Source organism: Mauremys reevesii, linkage group 22, assembly GCF_016161935.1.
Source record: "Mauremys reevesii isolate NIE-2019 linkage group 22, ASM1616193v1, whole genome shotgun sequence".
Taxonomy (NCBI): Eukaryota; Metazoa; Chordata; order Testudines; family Geoemydidae; genus Mauremys; species Mauremys reevesii.
In genome coordinates this window covers 24,308,114-24,324,938 of record NC_052644.1, presented here as the reverse complement: position 1 = coordinate 24,324,938, position 16,825 = coordinate 24,308,114, and the positions used below count along the sequence as shown (strand labels likewise).

At 72.1% G+C, this 16,825-nt stretch overlaps 1 protein-coding gene across 1 annotated transcript in view; it reads right to left on the bottom strand.

The window, feature by feature from the left end:
• L1CAM (L1 cell adhesion molecule) overlaps positions 1 to 16,825 on the bottom strand; it is a 28,392-nt gene that overhangs the window by 4,121 nt on the left and 7,446 nt on the right. The window contains 22 exon segments of the mRNA XM_039510503.1: positions 300 to 431; positions 1,348 to 1,512; positions 1,934 to 2,056; positions 2,229 to 2,402; positions 2,658 to 2,780; positions 3,391 to 3,607; positions 4,008 to 4,123; positions 4,229 to 4,451; positions 7,955 to 8,025; positions 8,231 to 8,397; positions 8,399 to 8,426; positions 9,326 to 9,427; positions 9,503 to 9,627; positions 10,402 to 10,561; positions 11,221 to 11,387; positions 11,558 to 11,669; positions 12,180 to 12,323; positions 12,599 to 12,730; positions 13,203 to 13,387; positions 13,842 to 13,953; positions 14,860 to 15,030; positions 15,721 to 15,843. Of these exon segments, the coding sequence (XP_039366437.1) occupies positions 300 to 431; positions 1,348 to 1,512; positions 1,934 to 2,056; positions 2,229 to 2,402; positions 2,658 to 2,780; positions 3,391 to 3,607; positions 4,008 to 4,123; positions 4,229 to 4,451; positions 7,955 to 8,025; positions 8,231 to 8,397; positions 8,399 to 8,426; positions 9,326 to 9,427; positions 9,503 to 9,627; positions 10,402 to 10,561; positions 11,221 to 11,387; positions 11,558 to 11,669; positions 12,180 to 12,323; positions 12,599 to 12,730; positions 13,203 to 13,387; positions 13,842 to 13,953; positions 14,860 to 15,030; positions 15,721 to 15,843 (3,072 nt within the window).

Below are 16,825 nucleotides of genomic sequence, written 5' to 3'. Positions count from 1 at the left end.
GCCAGGGAGTTGGAGGTGGGGCCGATGGCTCTGGGGGCGGGGCCAGGGAGCCAGGGGTGGGGCCGATGGCTCTGGGGGCGGGGCCAGGGAGGGGGAGGTGGGGCCGATGGCTCTGGGGGCGGGGCCAGGGAGCCAGGGGTGGGGCTGGGGGCTCCAGGGGCAGGGGCAGGGCCAGGGAGCCAGGGCGGGGCTCAGAGCTCTGGGGGCGGGACTGGGGCTCCGAGGGCGGGGCCCAGAGCTCCAGGGGCGGGGCCAGGGAGTTGGAGGCGGGGCCAGGGGCTCCGGGGGCGGGGCCTCACCCGAGTACTTCCCGCCCTTGCTGCGTTTGACGAAGCAGAGGACGAGCAGCAGCAGCAGCAGCAGCACCACGGCGCAGATGAAGCCGATGAACCAGCCCTCGGTGGCGAAGCTGCGCTGGTCGGTCGCCAGCACTGGGGGGGCAGAGCGACGGGGGTTACCTGGGACCCGGGGCAGAGTGACGGGGTTACCCGGGACCCGGGGCAGAGCGACGGGGCCGGGACCCGGGGCAGAGCGACGGGGGTTGTTACCCGGGGCAGAGCGACGGGGTTGTTACCGGGGACCCGGGACCCGGGGCAGAGCGATGGGGGTTTACCTGGGACCCGGGACCCGGGGGCAGAGCGACGGGGGGGGGGTTACCCGGGGACCCCGGGACCCGGGGGCAGAGTGCCGGGGGGGTTGTTACCCGGGGCCCCCGGGCCCCGGGGGCAGAGCGACGGGGGGGGGTTCCCGGGGCCCCGGGCCCCGGGGGCAGAGCGACGGGGGGGGGTTACCGGGGACCCCGGGACACGGGGGCAGAGCGACGGGGGGGGTTACCCGGGGACCCCGGGACACGGGGGCAGAGCGACGGGGGGGGGTTACCCGGGGACCCCCCGCCGGGCCCCGGGAGCAGAGCGACGGGGGGGGTTTACCCGGGGACCCCCCGCCGGGCCCCGGGACATGGGGGATGAAGCCTGGGCGTGCCTCAGTTTCCCCCACCTGCTGCATTGTTCCCCAGAGGGGGTGGGATCCGGCCAGTCTCAGGCCGGGCAGGGCAAATGGCTCCCAGCTGCCCCGGCCCCCCCAGCCCCCAGCCCCCAGCCGGGGGGCATGGGTGGGAACGTGGGGTGGGGCAGGGGGCGAGCCTGAGGGGGGTAGCCCCACTGCTGGGGATCCGGGACATGTGGCCCCTGTGGGGTGGGGCAGGTGGCCAAGTATGGAGGAGCCTGGTCCCCCCAGGGAGCCGCGAGGTGGGGGGATGGGGATGGGGATGGGGGCCCCTGGCCGCCCCGGGGAGCTGTGGGGCAGGGGCAGCTCTCGGGGGCCCCCGCCCCCGGGGGTCTCACTCACGCCTGCCGTTGGTCTCCACCTCGCTCTCCCAGAAGGAGACGTTCCCCCCCGAGGGGTCGCGCCCCACGAACTGGACGCGGTAGGAGGTGCCGGGCTGCAGGTGGAGGAGCCGGTAGGAGCCGTGGGTGGAGTTGGCCTGGCCGGACGTGCGCCAGGGCTCGGCCACTGGGGGGGCAGTGGGAGGGGGGTTACGAGTGGTGCCCCCCACAGGGGACCGGGCCCTGGACCCCATTTCCTGCCCCACAGAGCCAGCCAGCCCCCCCCCAGGGCCGGTGGCCCCTTCCCGTCCCCCCAGCCAGCCGGGCCCCCCCCCAGGGCCGGTGGCCCTTCCGTCCCCCAGCCAGCCGGGCCCCCCCCAGGGCCGGTGGCCCCTTCCCGTCCCCCCAGCCAGCCGGGACCCCCCAGGACCGGTGGCCCCTTCCCGTCCCCCCAGCCAGCCGGGCCTCGGGCCGGTGGCCCTTCCCGTCCCCAGCCAGCCGGGCCCCTGGGCCGGTGGCCCTTCCCGTCCCCAGCCAGCCGGGCCCGGGCCGGGGGCCTCTGCCCGTCCCCCCCGCCCGCCGGGCCCCCCCCCCAGCCCGGCTCTTACTGGATTTGCTCATGAACTGGATTTCGAACTCCACGCTGGCCTGGGGCCGGCCCGGGACCCAGGTGAAGACGGTGAAATCGGGCCCCACCAGCGAGACGCTGATGTTCTCCAAAGTGGGGAGCACTGGGGGGTGGAGCAGACAAGGGGGGAATTAACCCTTGAAGGTCAGATCCAGAGACTGGGGAACTCCCTGCCACCGCGGGGCAGGCCTGTCGGGGATCTCAGGGTCTGGCCCCCAGCCCGGGATCTCGGGGGGGGATTGTGGGAGAAGCAGGCCCCCCCCGCACCCCCTTACCTGGCTCGGGCAGGGTGCTGCCCTCCTGCACCAGCGGCTCGCCCTGCCCGGCCCGGGTCAGCGCCCGCAGCTGGAACCGGTACCGGGCCCGGGGGGCCAGCCGGGCCAGCGTCCCGTTCAGCTGGGAGACGGGGAAGGAGATTTCGTGCAGGGGGCCCAGCTCCGACCCATTCACTGGGGGGGCAAGGGGGGGTTAGTGCCCAGCTGATCCATCTCCCCCCAACCCCTGCCCCCTCACCCCTCACCCCTCCTGCCCCTCCCACCCCTGCCCTCCACATCCCCTCCCACCCCTGTCCTCCACATCCCCCTCCCATCCTCTGCCCCACAGACAGACCCCCTGCACCACACCCAGCCCCCCAGCCTGCACACCTGCCCACTGGCCAGCCCCCCCCCACCCATAGCTTCCCCTGTTGCGCCCCCCGGACTCACCCTGCTGGTACTGCAGCAGGTATTCGGTCAGCGCCCCGTTGGGGAACTGGGGGGCCGACCACTCCAGAGCCAGCACCGTGTCCGACACCCGCTCCAGGAGCAGCGAGCTGGGGCGGCTGGGCACTGGGGGGCAGAGAGAGGGTGGGAGCTGGGGGAGTGGTACCGGCACTGGCTGCATCGGCTGGGGGGGACCTCGGGGCTTCACTTGAGGGGCCGGGAGGGGAGGGGCTGGGGCCAGGTGACCCCTGCCCGGGACACCGGAGCCCGGCTGGGGGAGGGGCCGGGGGGGTCAGGGTGGAGCTGGAGGAGGGGCCACAGGGGTCAGTGTGGAGCTGGCTGGAGGAGGGGCCGGGGGCTGGGGGAGGGGCCGAGGGGTCAGTGTGGAGCTGGCTGGGGAGGCCGGGGGCTGGGAGGGGCCGGGGTCAGGTGGAGCTGGCTGGGAGGCCGGGGGCTGGGAGGGGCCGGGGTCAGTGTGGAGCTGGCTGGAGGAGGGGCCGGGGGTCAGGGCCGAGGGGCTGGAGGGGGCCGAGGGGCTGGAGGGGGCCGGGAGGGTCAGAGTGGAGGGGGCTGGAGGGGGCCGGGGGCTGGGGAGGGAGGGGGCCGGGAGGCTCAGATCCAGGCTCCCCACCCCCAGGATGGACCCGGCTGAGGGGTCCCGGTCTCTGTACCTACGTGTCCCGTGACACCGCCCTTGGGGGCTGGGAGCTGCTCGGGGGGGCTGGGGGGGGCTCACCTCCCTCGGGGGTGCTGAAGTCGATGTCCTCGCTGCGCGGCCCGTCGCTGCGCCCGTTAAACACGACCACGTAGAGGCGATACCAGCTCCAGGGGCGCAGCCCCCCCAGCCGGGCCCGCGACGCCTCCCCCAGCACCGTCAGCACCTGCGGGGGGGGCTGGGCCCGGGCCTGGCGCCGGCTCCGCTCCCCCACACTGCGCAGCCGCCAGTAAAACACCTGGGGGGACAGGTCAGGCTGGGGGGCCCCCCGAGCGCCCCCACTCCCGACCCGCAGCCCCCCGAGCGCCCCCACTCCCGACCCGCAGCCCCCCGAGCGCCCCCACTCCCGACCCGCAGCCCCCCGAGCGCCCTGTGCCCCCGAGCGCCCCACTCCCGAACCGCAGCCCCCGAGCGCCCTGTGCCCCCTGAGCGCCCCACTCCTGACCCGCAGCCCCCCGAGTGCCCTGTGCCCTCCCGAGTTCTCTGTGCCCCCCAAGTGCCCCCCGGACCCACCGCCCCCCAGCACCCGGGAGCCACCTGACCCCGGAGTGCCCTGGGCCCGGCCGCCCGACCCACAGCCCCTCCGAGTGCCCCCCAAGTGCCCCCCACTCCCCGCCCACGGCCCCTCCCCCAATTACCCTGAACCCCCGGAGATGACCCCGCAGCTGGTCTCTGCTGGGGAGGGTCCAGCTGACGAGGACGCTGGTGCTGTTGATTATTTCCACCCCCACGTTCTCGGGGTTCACCTGGGGCACTAGGGGAGGAACAAACAGGGGTCAGAGCTGGGGGTCACAGTTCTCCCATTTCCTCTCCCCCGTTCCCCAACCAGCCCCCTTTTCCCTGCCCCTCCCCCACTCACCATCCTCCCCAGAGTACCCCACCACAGTGGGGGGCTCGGGCCCCTTGCCGATGGGGTTCACGGCCTGCACCTTGATCTCGTAGGGGACAAAGGTGGGGGTCCTCGTTACCAGCAAGGGGGGGCCACTGACTGTCTCCTCGCTCCAGCTCCCCCCCTCGCCCAGACGCCGCCACTGCACCCGGTAGCTGAGCTCGGGGGCGTTCCAGTCCGACTTGTTCAGGGGCTGGGGGAGGAAAGGGGGTGTCAGTGCATGGGGGAGCAAAGCCCCAGGGCCCCCCCACCTGGGTACAACGCACCCCAGCCCCCCCCAGCACACAACGTGAGCAAGTGACTGTAACTACCCCATCACACACACATACAGAGTCTGCAACCACCCCGTAACCGCCACCCACCCGCCGAGAGCTACAACGCAACCCCCCCGTAACCGCCACCCACCCGCCGAGAGCTACAACGCAACCACCCCGTAACCGCCACCCACCCGCCGAGAGCTACAACGCAACCACCCCGTAACCGCCACCCACCCGCCGAGAGCTCCAACGCACCCACCCACCCGCCGAGAGCTACAACGCAACCACCCCGTAACCGCCACCCACCCGCCGAGAGCTACAACGCAACCACCCCGTAACCGCCACCCACCCTTCCCGCCGAGAGCTACAACGCAACCACCCACCCGCCGAGAGCTACAACGCAACCACCCCGTAACCGCCACCCACCCGCCCACTGTGAGCTACAACGCAACCACCCCGTAACCGCCACCCACCCGCCCACTGTGAGCTACAACGCAACCACCCCAGAATCGCCACCCACCCGCCCACTGTGAGCTACAACGCAACCACCCCATAACCGCCACCCACCCGCCGAGAGCTACAACGCAACCACCCCAGAATCGCCACCCACCCGCCGCGAGCTACCACTCAAACACCCCCTAACCGCCACCCACCCGCTGAGAGCTACAACGCAACCACGCCGTAACCGCCACCCACCCGCCGAGAGCTACAACGCAACCACCCACCCGCCGAGAGCTACAACGCAACCACCCCGTAACCGCCACCCACCCGCCGAGAGCTACAACGCAACCACCCCGTAACCGCCACCCACCCGCCGAGAGCTACAACGCAACCACCCCGTAACCGCCACCCACCCGCCGAGAGCTACAACGCAACCACCCCGTAACCGCCACCCACCCGCCGAGAGCTACAACGCAACCACCCCGTAACCGCCACCCACCCGCCCACTGTGAGCTACAACGCAACCACCCCGTAACCGCCACCCGCCCGCCGAGAGCTACAACGCAACCACCCCATAACCGCCACCCACCCGCCGAGAGCTACAACGCAACCACCCCGTAACCACCACCCACCCGCCCAGAGCTACAACACAACTACCCCGTGTCACGGAGTGTGGGGGAGTCCGGCCCTGCACCCCTCTTTCTGGGACCCACAGTGACTCTCAGCCAGCCAGTAAAACAGAAGGTTTATTGAACAACAGGAACACAGGATACAGCCCCGCTTGTGTGCAGAGCCAGGACCCCTCGATCTGGCCTTTCTGGGGGGTTCAGGGTGCTGGGATCCCAGCCTAGGATCCCCTGAAACCCACCTCCCAGTTCCCCAATCGAAGACTGACCCAACCCTCCCCCTCCGCCCCTTTTCTTTGTCTAGCCCCCGGGCAGAGGTGTCCCCTCCCCTCCCCCAGGCCTGGCTCATGTGACAGGCTGAATACCTGCCCCTCACCTAAATCCTCCCTGCTCTCCCCTCCCCACACAGACAGCCCCTGCTCCACCACACACCGTAACAGCCACCCACCCGCCGTGAGCTACAACGCAACTACCCCATATTTTCTCTCACACACACCATTAACCACAAAGTACCCTGTAAAATAGTGTCAGCTACAACATTACTAATCTGCATAACACACCCCATGTGAGGGACAACACAACTACATTGTCTCTCACACTCCCCCCTGCCCCAGCATAACCAACAGCGTGTGACGAGCAGTGTGAGTGTCCTGCAACCCACACACGGTGTGACAATCCTGTGACCCCCCCCAAGGGAGGTACCCACAGCTCCATGGCGTCACTCCGTGGGGGTCGACAACCCCCAGCCAAGAAAGCCACCGTCGATCACTGGGTGGAACAACTCAACAGCCGGCTCTGTCGACCAACCACCGGCCCCGGGGGAGGCTCCGTCAGGCGTCTGTAGAGCCGTTGTGTGGGTCTCCGGTGTCATCGGGGGGCATGAGACCGCGCCCGCCTGCCACACCCCGGCGCTCGCCGGCTTCTTCCCTTTGCCGGGGTGATCTTGGCGCGTCTCCCCCGTGACGTTTCGCCCCTGGGGCGGCGCGTCCAGCACCTGAGGTGGGTCCCACCCAGGGGGCCAGGTTTGTATCGGTTTTGGTGGTTCCCAGAATGGGTCCAAGCAGAGCTGCCCCAGGCCCAGCACTCTGGGGGGGGCCACGCCGCGCTCTGCCCCACCTGCCGGCTCCCGGCGCCACTCGGGCCATGGGGCAGAGCTGGAGAGAGGTGGGGCGGGGCAGGGGCTTGGGGGAGGGGGGACCCAGCGACCGTTGCCCAGGAGGCCCCCCCAGCTTGGGTGCAGCCGGTTCTGGCCAGTGGGGCTGAGGGGCCTGGGGCCCGGGGCCCGGTTCCAGACGGGGGGGCGGGGGCAGGTGGCCTGTTTACCTGGCGCTGGAAGGGGGGGGCTGGCCGGGGACAAGGAGCGGCCGGAGCCTCTGGGGACCAGGCCAGGCCCAGGGCCTAAGAGCCGCCTGGGCAGGGGTCAGACGCCAGTGAGTCCCCGTGTGATGCTGCCGGCTGGAGATCGGGGGGGCCTGGAGCCCAGAGCGAGGGGACGCCCCGAGGGGCCCAGGGCAGAGCCAGGCTGCTGGGGGCCCCGAGAGGGGCGGGGCCAGCCAAAGCCGTGGGGCAGGCGAGGCCGAAGGGGAGCGCGAGCCCAGGAGGCTGCGGTCAATGGGAGATGCACCCGGGGACCCCGCACCGGTGTCTGTCACGCACACCCGGCAGGAGCTACAACGCAACTACCACCGCACAGCACACACGGAGCCCGAGCAGCGCCTGCCCCGTGCGTGCACAGCCAATGGGAGCCACAACCCTGTCGCCGTGACAACAGCCCAGCTACCCTGGAACAACCTCCCTAAACTACCCCATGAACCTGGCTACACCGTGAACCACCAGCACCTGGCAACCCACCGCCTCCTCCCTGTACCGACCACCACACAACACAGGACAACACACGGTGTCGGCTACACAGCCAACCCCCCGCACTGAGACAACAGCCGGGAGCCGCCTGTGACCAAGTGGGGCTTTGTCTTGTTCTTCCAGGGGGTTGCAGGCGGGGGGGGGGGGACTCAGTGTCCCTGGGGGGTGCTGGTTTAACGAGGGGGGGGAGAGGGAAGCTGGGACCCCGGCTGGCTGGGAGCACGGGGGGTGGGGGCTGGAGGGGGGGAGCAGGCAGAGCCCCCCTGGCTGCAGGGGGACTGGGAGGTGCTGGGCTGAGGAGGTCAGGCCGGGGCCGGGGGGTTTCCTGGGCCGGGGTCAGACGCTGGCTAAACCTCCTGTGTGACGCTGGCGGAGAGACGAGGGGGTTCCCCCCAGGGACCCCACGGGGCCGAGAGTGGGCACAACCCGTGAGCCCCCTGCCGTGCAGGACACGGCCCCCAACCCGCCGACGGAGGCAGCATCGGGGCTGCGCCGTCGGGGACACGTTTTACCTTCCAGGTGATGAGCATGTTGCTGGTCGTGTTCCCCTCGCCGGCCACCCCCTCGGGGTAACGCTCGGGGGCTGGAGGGGAAAGGGACCGAGTGAGGGGGGGGCCCCCCTCCCCTCCCCGCCCTGCCCCCAACCCCCCTCCCCGCCCTGCCCCAACCCCCTGCCCCTCCTCCCCTGCCCCCAACCCCCTGCCCCTCCTCCCCTCCCGCCCCGCCCCAACCCCCTCCCCTCCTCCCCGCCCCAACCCCTCCCCTCCCCTCCCCAGGCCGGGCCGTACCCGCCGGGCCGGTGCGGACGGGGGCGGAGGCGGCGCTGGGCTCCCCGCGCCCGAACTCGTTGGCCGCGCGGACTCGGACGCGGAAGTCGCCGTAAGGCGCCAGGTGCAGCTGGGCCCAGGGCTGGGGGCAGGGACGGTGCTGACGTCCCGCCAGGTGCCGGGGCCCGGAGCCCGTCCTCCGCCTCCACCACGAACTCTGGGAGACGGGGTGAGAGACGCCCGGTGCCCCCCGCCCCCCAGAGCTCCCTCCGACCCCCCCCAATCCGCCTGCCCCCCGAATCCCCCCGGAACCTCCTCCGACACCCCCCCAAACCACCTTCCCCCGAATCCCCCCGGAATCTCCTCCAACCGCCCCAAACCACCAGCCCCAAATCCTCGGAATCTCCTCTGACCCCAAACCACCAGCCCCCAAATCCCCCTGAACCTCCTCTGACACCCCCAACGCCTGCTCCCTGAATCCCCAGAACCTCCTCCGACACCCCCAAACCACCAGCCCCTGAATCCCCCAGAACCTCCTCTGACACCCCCAATCCGGCTGCCCCCAAACCTCCTCTGACACCCCCAACGCCTGCCCCCAAATGCCCTGAACCTCCTCCGACCCCCAACCACCTGCCCCCAAATCCCCAGAACCTCCTCTGACACCCCCAAACCACCAGCCCCAAATCCCCAGAACCTCCTCTGACGCCCCCAACGCCTGCCCCCAAATCCCCCAAACCTCCTTTGACACCCCAACGCCTGCCCCCAAATCCCCCAAACCTCCTCTGACACCCCAACGCCTGCCCCCAAACCTCCTCTGACACCCCCAACGCCTGCCCCCAAATCCCCCAAACCTCCTCTGACACCCCCCCAACGCCTGCCCCCCAAATGCCCCGGAACCTCCTCCGACCCCCCCCAAACCACCAGCCCCCCAAATTCCCACAGAACCTCCTCTGACACCCCCCCAATCCGGCTGCCCCCCGAGTCCCCCTGGAAGTGTCCCGACGCCCCCAGCTCTGCCTGGCCCGGGGAAGGGGGTGTCTCGAGCTACAGCAAAGCCAGCAGCGCTGTGGGGGGAGATGCCCTGGGATCGGGGGGGCCGGGGGGGCCCCTTCTTACTCTCAATGGGGCTGTTGTGATCGTCTCCCGGGGTCCAGCTGAGCTTCACCCAGCGCTCCTGGGGCTCGGACACCTGCAGCTCCGACACCGGCCCGGGGCGGCCTGGGGGCAGAGACGGGTCAGAACCGGCCCAGGCCCCCCCCCGCGCCCCCCCCGGGCCCCCCGCCGGGCACGTACCCACCACCCGCAGCTCGGCGCTCTCCTCTGCCGCGTCCAGCTCCGTGTGCGCCCGGCAGCTGTACACGCCCTGGTCCGCGTAGTCCACGCCGGAGATCCGGAGCCAGCCGGGTTCGATGGTGTACCTGCGGGGGGGAGTCTGGTGCTGCGAGCTTCCCCCAGCAGTGCCCCAGCCGGGTCTGTCCCAGCGCTGTGAGCTTCCCCCCAGCAGTGCCCCAGCCAGAGTCACCCCCAGTGCTGCGAGCTTCCCCCAGCAGTGCCCCAGCTGGAGTCACCCCCAGTGCTGCGAGCTTCCCCCAGCAGTGTCGCGGCACTGCTAGCTTCCCCCAGTAGTGCCCCAATGCTGCGAGCTTCCCCCAGCAGTGCCCCAGCCGGGTCTGTCCCAGCACTGCGAGCTTCCCCCAGCAGTGCCCCAATGCTGCGAGCTTCCCCAGCAGTGCCCCAGCTGGGTCTGTCCCAGCGCTGCGAGCTTCCCCCAGCAGTGCCCCAGTGCTGCGAGCTTCCCCAGCAGTGCCCCAGCCGGGTCTGTCCCAGCGCTGTGAGCTTCCCCCAGCAGTGCCCCAGCCAGAGTCACCCCCAGTGCTGTGAGCTTTCTCACACCAGTGCCGCAGTGCTGCGAGCTTCCCGAGCAGTGCCGCAGTGCTGCGAGCTTCCCCCAGCAGTGCCCCAGCTGGGTCTGTCCCAGCGCTGCGAGCTTCCCCCAGCAGTGCCTTAGTGCCGCGAGCCTCCCCTACCAGTGCCCCAGCTGAGGTCACCCCCAGTGCTGCGAGCTTCCCCCCAGCAGTGCCCCCAGGCAGGGTCACCCCCAGTGCTGCAAGCTTCCCCCCAGCAGTGCCCCCAGGCAGGGTCACCCCCAGTGCTGCGAGCTTCCCCCAGCAGTGCCCTGCTCCCCCCCTCACTTGTCACTGTCGTCCGACTCCCGGATGGGGCGTCCGTCCCGCCGCCACTCGACCCTGCGCTCCTGCAGCGTCTCGTCAAACCGCGCCCGGCACTGGAAGGTCACGTTGCTGGATTTCTTCACCACGGCGCCTTGCGGGCCCAGCACGATCCGCGTCGCGCCTGGGAGGGGACAGGACGGGGGGGTGACGGGGGGGCAGCGCCCAGGCCCCCCCTGGCCCCTCCCTTCCCCGCCTGCCCGTCTCCTCCCCCCCCTCGGCCCCTCCCTTCCCGGCTCCTCCCCCCCTCGGCCCCTCCCTTCCCCGCCTGCCCGGCTCCTCCCCCCCTCGGCCCCTCCCTTCCCGGCTCCTCCCCCCCTCGGCCCCTCCCTTCCCCGCCTGCCCGGCTCCTCCCCCCCTCGGCCCCTCCCTTCCCGGTTCTCCCCTCGGCCCCTCCTTCCCCGCCTGCCCGGCTCCCCGGCCCCTCCCTTCCCTGCCTGCCCAGCTCCCCCTCGGCCCCTCCCTTCCCGGCTCCCCTCGGCCCCTCCCTTCCCGCCTGCCCTGCTCCCCGGCCCCTCCCTTCCCGGCTCTTCCCCTCGGCCCTCCCTTCCCCGCCTGCCCGGCTCCCCCTCAGCCCCTCCCTTCCCCGCCTACCCGGCTCCCCCTCGGCCCCTCCCTTCCCCGCCTGCCCGGCTCCCCTCGGCCCTCCCTTCCCGGCTCTTCCCCCCCTCGGCCCCTCCCTTCCCCGCCTGCCCGGCTCCCCCCCCCTCGGCCCCACCCCTCCCCGCCTGCCCGGCTCCCCCCCCCCCGCCGGCTGCATGCCCGGGGGCGCGGGGGCCCCACCTTTGACCTCGAGCCAGGCGCTGATGGTGACGTTGGTCTGGTCGTTCTGGGCCAGGCAGACGTAGGTGCCGGTGTCCTGGCGCTGGGCCCGGCTCAGGCGCAAGGTACCGTTGGTGTGGACGAAGGCTCGTTCATCCTGCAGGGCCGGCTCCATCCGCCTGGTGAACCTGCCAGCGGGGGGGGGGGTCAGGGGGGCACTTGGCACCCTGCCCAGGGCACTGCTGCGGGGAAGCTCGCAGCGCTGGGGGCACACAGTGGGGGTGAGTGAGAGGGAAGGAGGTGGTGTCTGGGGGGCAGTGCAGGGGGGCAGGGAGCATGCACACGGGGGTCCCCTCACCACTCCACGCTGGGCATGGGCGCCCCAAAGGTCTGGCAGTCCAGGGACACCGTCTGGTTCTCCACCACGGCGTAGCGCTGCTTGTCTGGGGTCAGGATCCTCGCCGGCAGCTCTGTGGGGGGGGAGGTAAGGGGGGGCTCTGGACCCATCTCCGCCCCTGCACCCCCAAACCCACCCACCGTGGGGATGCCTGGCAGGATGGGCCCCTGGGAGCTGCCCTTGGGGGAGGGGGTGCCAGAGATGGGATGGTTGCCAAGAGCTGGTTGCTGGGCGACGGTTGCCAGGGCTGGGCTGGTTGCCAGGGGTGGCAGTTGCCAGGGGCAGTGGTTGCTGGGATGTGGCTGGTAGGGGGATGAGGAGGCTGTAACCTAGGCCCAGTTGCCAGGGGTTGGTTGCCAGGGCAGCGGTTGCCGGGTGGTGGTTGCTAGGGTGTGGCTGGTAGGGGGATGATTGGTGGTTGCGAGGAGGCTGTAGCCTGGGCTAGTTGCCAGGGGCAGCGGTCACCGATGTGGTGATTGCTAGGGGGATGATTGACGGTTGCCAGGAGGCTGTAACCTGGACTGGTTGCTAGGGGGCGGTCGCTAGGGCTGGTTGCCGGCGACGGCGGTTGCCGGGCACTCACGGATGACGTAGATGTAGGCGTTGGCCAGCAGGCGGCCGTGGCGGTTCACGGCCTCGCACTGTGTCACCAGCGAGTCGTTGGGCTGCACCTGGCTCAGGATCAGGGCCCCCGAGCGCAGCGTCCGCGTCGGGTCCGGCGCCAGCTCTGGGGGCGAGACGCGGCTGGGGGGGGCAGCAGAGACGCCCCGTGTCCCGCCCACCGCCCCGCCCATCGCCCCGCCCACTGCTCTGCCCACCGCCCCGCCCCGCCCACTTCCCGGCCCCGCCCACCGCCCCGCCCACCGCCTGGCCTCGCCCACCGCCCCGCCCACTGCCCGGCCCCGCCCACTGACCCTACCCCCACATTCTGCCCTCCCGAGACCCGCTCCCCATCCCGCCTCCCACCCAGCCCCGCCCACTGCACCCAGTGCCCCCCCTCACCTGCCCAGGGGACGCCGTTGATCCTCCAGGACACCAGGGGGTTCGGTTTCCCGTAGACGGAGCAGTCGAGCCGAACGTTCTCCCCGGGGCCGTACACCCGGCTGTGGGGCTGCTGGGCCCAGTAGGGGGCGGCTGCGGGGGAGGGGGGTGAGAGCCGGTGCCCCTCACTCCCGACCCGCAGCCCCTGCCAGCCCGGCCCTGCCCCCACCCCAGCCCTGCCGGTGCCCCTCACTCCCGACCCGCAGCCCCTGGCCAGCCTGGCCCTGCCCCACCCTAGCCCTGCTGGTGCCCCTCACTCCCGACCCGCAGCCCCTGCCAGCCTGGCCCTGCCCCTAAGCCCTGCTGGTGCCCCTCACTCCCGACCTGCAGCCCCGGCCAGCCCGGCCGGTGCCCCTCACTCCTGACCCACAGCCCCTGCCAGCCCCGCCCAGCCCCCAGCCCTGCCGGTGCCCCTCACGCCCGCCCCGCCGCCCCGGCCAGCCCGGCCCGGCCCCCAGCTCTGCCGGTGCCCCTCACTCCCGACCCGCAGCCCCCTGCCAGCCCGGCCCGGCCCCCCCCAGCTCGGCCGGTGCCCCTCACTCCCGACCCGCAGCCCCGCCGGTACCTTCCACGGTGACGGTGTAGCTGTGGCGGGCGGTGCCCTGCGTGTTGCGGGCGAGACACTGATACTCCCCATCGTCCTCCTCCACCACGTCCCGGATCCGCAGGGTTTTCTGGAAGTTCTCCAGGGCCACGCGCCCCGCGGGCAGGCGGCCGTTCAGACGGATCCACTCCACCGTGGGCGTGGGGCTGGGGGAGGGGCCGGCGTGGGGCTGGGGGGGCAGACAGGCCCCGCCAGCCCCCATAGCCCCCACGCCCATAGCCCCCAACCTGCAGCCCCCCGTGCCCCCCAGCCCCCCTAACACCCACCCCCATAGCCCCCAGCTTGCAGCCCCCCAGCACCCCCCAGCCCCCCTAACACCCACGCCCATAACCCCCAAGCCACAGCCCCCCAGCACCCCCCAGCCCTGCCCCACTCACCCCATAGCCCCCATCCCCATCCCCAGCACCCACCAGCCCTGCCCCACTCACCCCATAGCCCCCAGCCCTGGCCCCAGCCCCGCCCCACTCACCCCATAGCCCCATCCCCAGCACCCCAGCCCCGCCCCACTCACCCCATAGCCCCCATCCCCAGCACCCCAGCCCTGCCCCACTCACCCCATAGCCCCCATCCCCCCAGCGCCCCCAGCCCCGCCCCACTCACAAGCCCTCGGCGATGCATTCCAGGGCCAGGCTGGAGCCGCGCAGGGCGACGTGGGAGCTGCTGTCCCCTGGCGGCACCATCAGCCGGGGCTGGCGAAACTTCACCGAGTTGGCTGCAGGGAGACGTTGGGGGGGGGTCAGTGGGGGGAGGGGTACAGAGGTGGGGGGGCCCGGATCCCTCGCCCGGACGCCTGAGTCCCGTGGGGAGGTCGTTACAGCTGCGGCGGGCGGTGTCGGGGGGGGAGCAGGGAGACCCCCCGTGAGGAAGTGGGGGGGCTCTGAGTTCCGTCACTGGGTTGCAGGCGGGGTGGGGCTCAGTGTCCCTGGGGGTGCTGGTTTAACGAGGGGAGGGAGCAGGGGACTGGGATGTGCTGGGCTGAGGGAGGCCAGGCCTGAGGCCCTGAGAGTTTCCTGTGCTGGGGTCAGACACTCAATAAACCTCCTCGTTTTATGCTGGCTGAGAGTCGCTCCGGGCTAGTGAAAGGGGGGGGGGGCCCAGAGCGAGGGGACTCCCTGGGGGGCCCACGGCAGAGGCTCAGCGAGGTGGGGGGCCGGACCCCCGGGAAGGGCTGGCGCTCGGAAGGGGGTTCCCCCCGTGGGGCCAGGACTCGGTGACACTGCCCTGTGCCCCGGGTACCCCCCTCTGTCCATCACGGGGGGGCAACGGCCCCCAATGTACCAGGCTCAATTTGGGCAGGACACCCCCAAACCTTTGGGGTCCCCAGGATCCCAGTCCCCCCCCAAGGGTGCAGGAGTCACAGGGAGCCCCCCGAAGGGACAGAGCAGCCCTGGGACTGCTCCGATGGACACCGAGGAATTGGGGGGGCTGCCGGGGGGGCAGGAATAGCAGAGAGATCGGGGGAGGAGTGGCCCCCCCCGACACCAAGAGCTGGATGTGTGTGTGTGGGGGGGGTCACCTGGGAGATACACCCGGATGCCTGGGTTCCACTGCCTGGGGCTGGGCTGAAAATCGATCCCCCCCCCCGAGGGTCCCCATTGGGGGCTCCCCCCCAACTCACTGGGCCGGACGCGCAGCTCGATCGGCTCCTTCTGGATGATGGTTCGGGGGCCCAGGTAATGGGCGTGGCAGATGTAATCGGGGTGCGAGTCCGAGCGCCGCACGTTGGCAAAGTACAGGTACCCGTCCTGCCCCATGGCGACCCGCTCGTCCTGCGCGATGTGCACGATGCCTGTGGGGCACAGCGAGGGGTGACCCCGGATCCTGCCCCAGCCCCCAGGCCCCCAGCCCCAGCCAGCCCCTGCCCCATGGCGACCGCTCGTCCTGCACGATGTGCACGATGCCTGTGGGGCAGCGAGGTGACCCCAGATCCTGCCCCCAGCCCCCAGGCCCCCAGCCAGCCAGCCCCTGCCCCATGGCGACCCGCTCGTCCTGCCCGATGTGCACGATGCCTGTGGGGCACAGCGAGGGGTGACCCGGATCCTGCCCCCAGCCCCCAGCCAGCCCCTGCCCCATGGCGAGCCGCTCGTCCTGCGCGATGTGCACGATGCCTGTGGGGCACAGCGTGGGGTGACCCCGGATCCTGCCCCCCAGCCCCCCCCAGCCCCCCCAGCCAGCCCCTGCCCCATGGCGACCCGCTCGTCCTCCGCGATGTGCACGATGCCTGTGGGGCACAGCGAGGGGTGACCCCAGATCCTGCCCCCCCAGCCCCCGCCCTGGCTGGGGGAAGCCGGCGCCCCCAGGGAGGACAGGCCTTGCCCCATTCCCTGACCCCCTCAGCCAGTCCCCAACCCCCAGAGGGGACAGGCCCCGCCCCATCCCCCCCCCCCCCAGCCAGCCAGTCCCTGCCCTGGGTCGGGTGGGAGCCGGCGCCCCCCAGAGGGGACAGGCCCCTGCCCTGCTCCCAGCAGCGGGTACTCACGGCTGTTCAGCCAGTAGATTTTGGGGGGCACGGCGCTGGCAGGGGGGTTGCAGGGCAGGATGACAGACTCCCCCTCCTCCACCTCCAACGGTGAAACCTTCTCCTTGGGCCACTGGGGGGTGCCTGCAGCAGGGACGGGGGGGTTGAATCAACAATGGGGGGACGGGAGGGGTTAGCAGGGGCGGCGGGTCGGGGGTGAGGGGCACCGGCAGGGCTGGGGGCTGCGGGTCGGGAGTGAGGGGCACCGGCAGGGCTGGGCTAGCAGGGGCTGCGGGTCGGGGGTGAGGGGCACCGGCGGGGCTGGGGGGGGCTGGGTGGATTCTCCACAGGGCGTCTCCACTTTCCCGGCCTTTGCTCCTTGGGGAGGCTGGGGGGGGGGGGTCGTCTCAGGCTACAGCCGAGGGTGGGGAGGGGTGGGGAGGGCTGATGGAGAGGATGCAATTACATCACCCTGACACCTCGCTGCCATGGAAATGGTTGTCGTGGAAACAGGAGCAATTGGCTGAGCTCTGGGGAGACCTGCAGGTAAAAGCTGGGGGGAGCCTGGGGCTGGGCTGGCAGGGCTGCGGGTCGGGAGTGAGGGGCGCCGGCGGGGGCTGCGGGTCGGGAGTGAGGGGCGCCGGCGGGGCCGGGCTCGGGGGCTGCGGGTCGGGAGTGAGGGGCGCGGCGGGCCGGGCTGGGGGCTGCGGGTTGGGAGTGAGGGCGCAGGGCTGGGCCGGGGCTGCGCGTCGGGAGTGAGGGGCGCTGGGGGCTGCGGGTCGGGAGTGAGGGCGCGGCGGCCGGGCTCGGGGCTGCGGGTCGGGAGTGAGGCGCGGCAGGGCCAGGCTCGGGGCTGCGGGTCGGGAGTGAGGGGTGCCGGCAGGGCCGGGCTCGGGGGGCTGCGGGTCGGGAGTGAGGGGCGCCGGCGGGGCCGGGCTCGGGGGGCTGCGGGTCGGGAGTGAGGGGCACGGCAGGGCCGGGCTCGGGGGCTGCGGGTCGGGAGTGAGGGGCGCCGGCGGGGCCGGGCTCGGGGGGCTGCGGGTCGGGAGTGAGGGGCACTGGCGGGGGCTGCGGGTCGGGAGTGAGGGGCACCGGCGGGGCCGGGCTCGGGGGGCTGCGGGTCGGG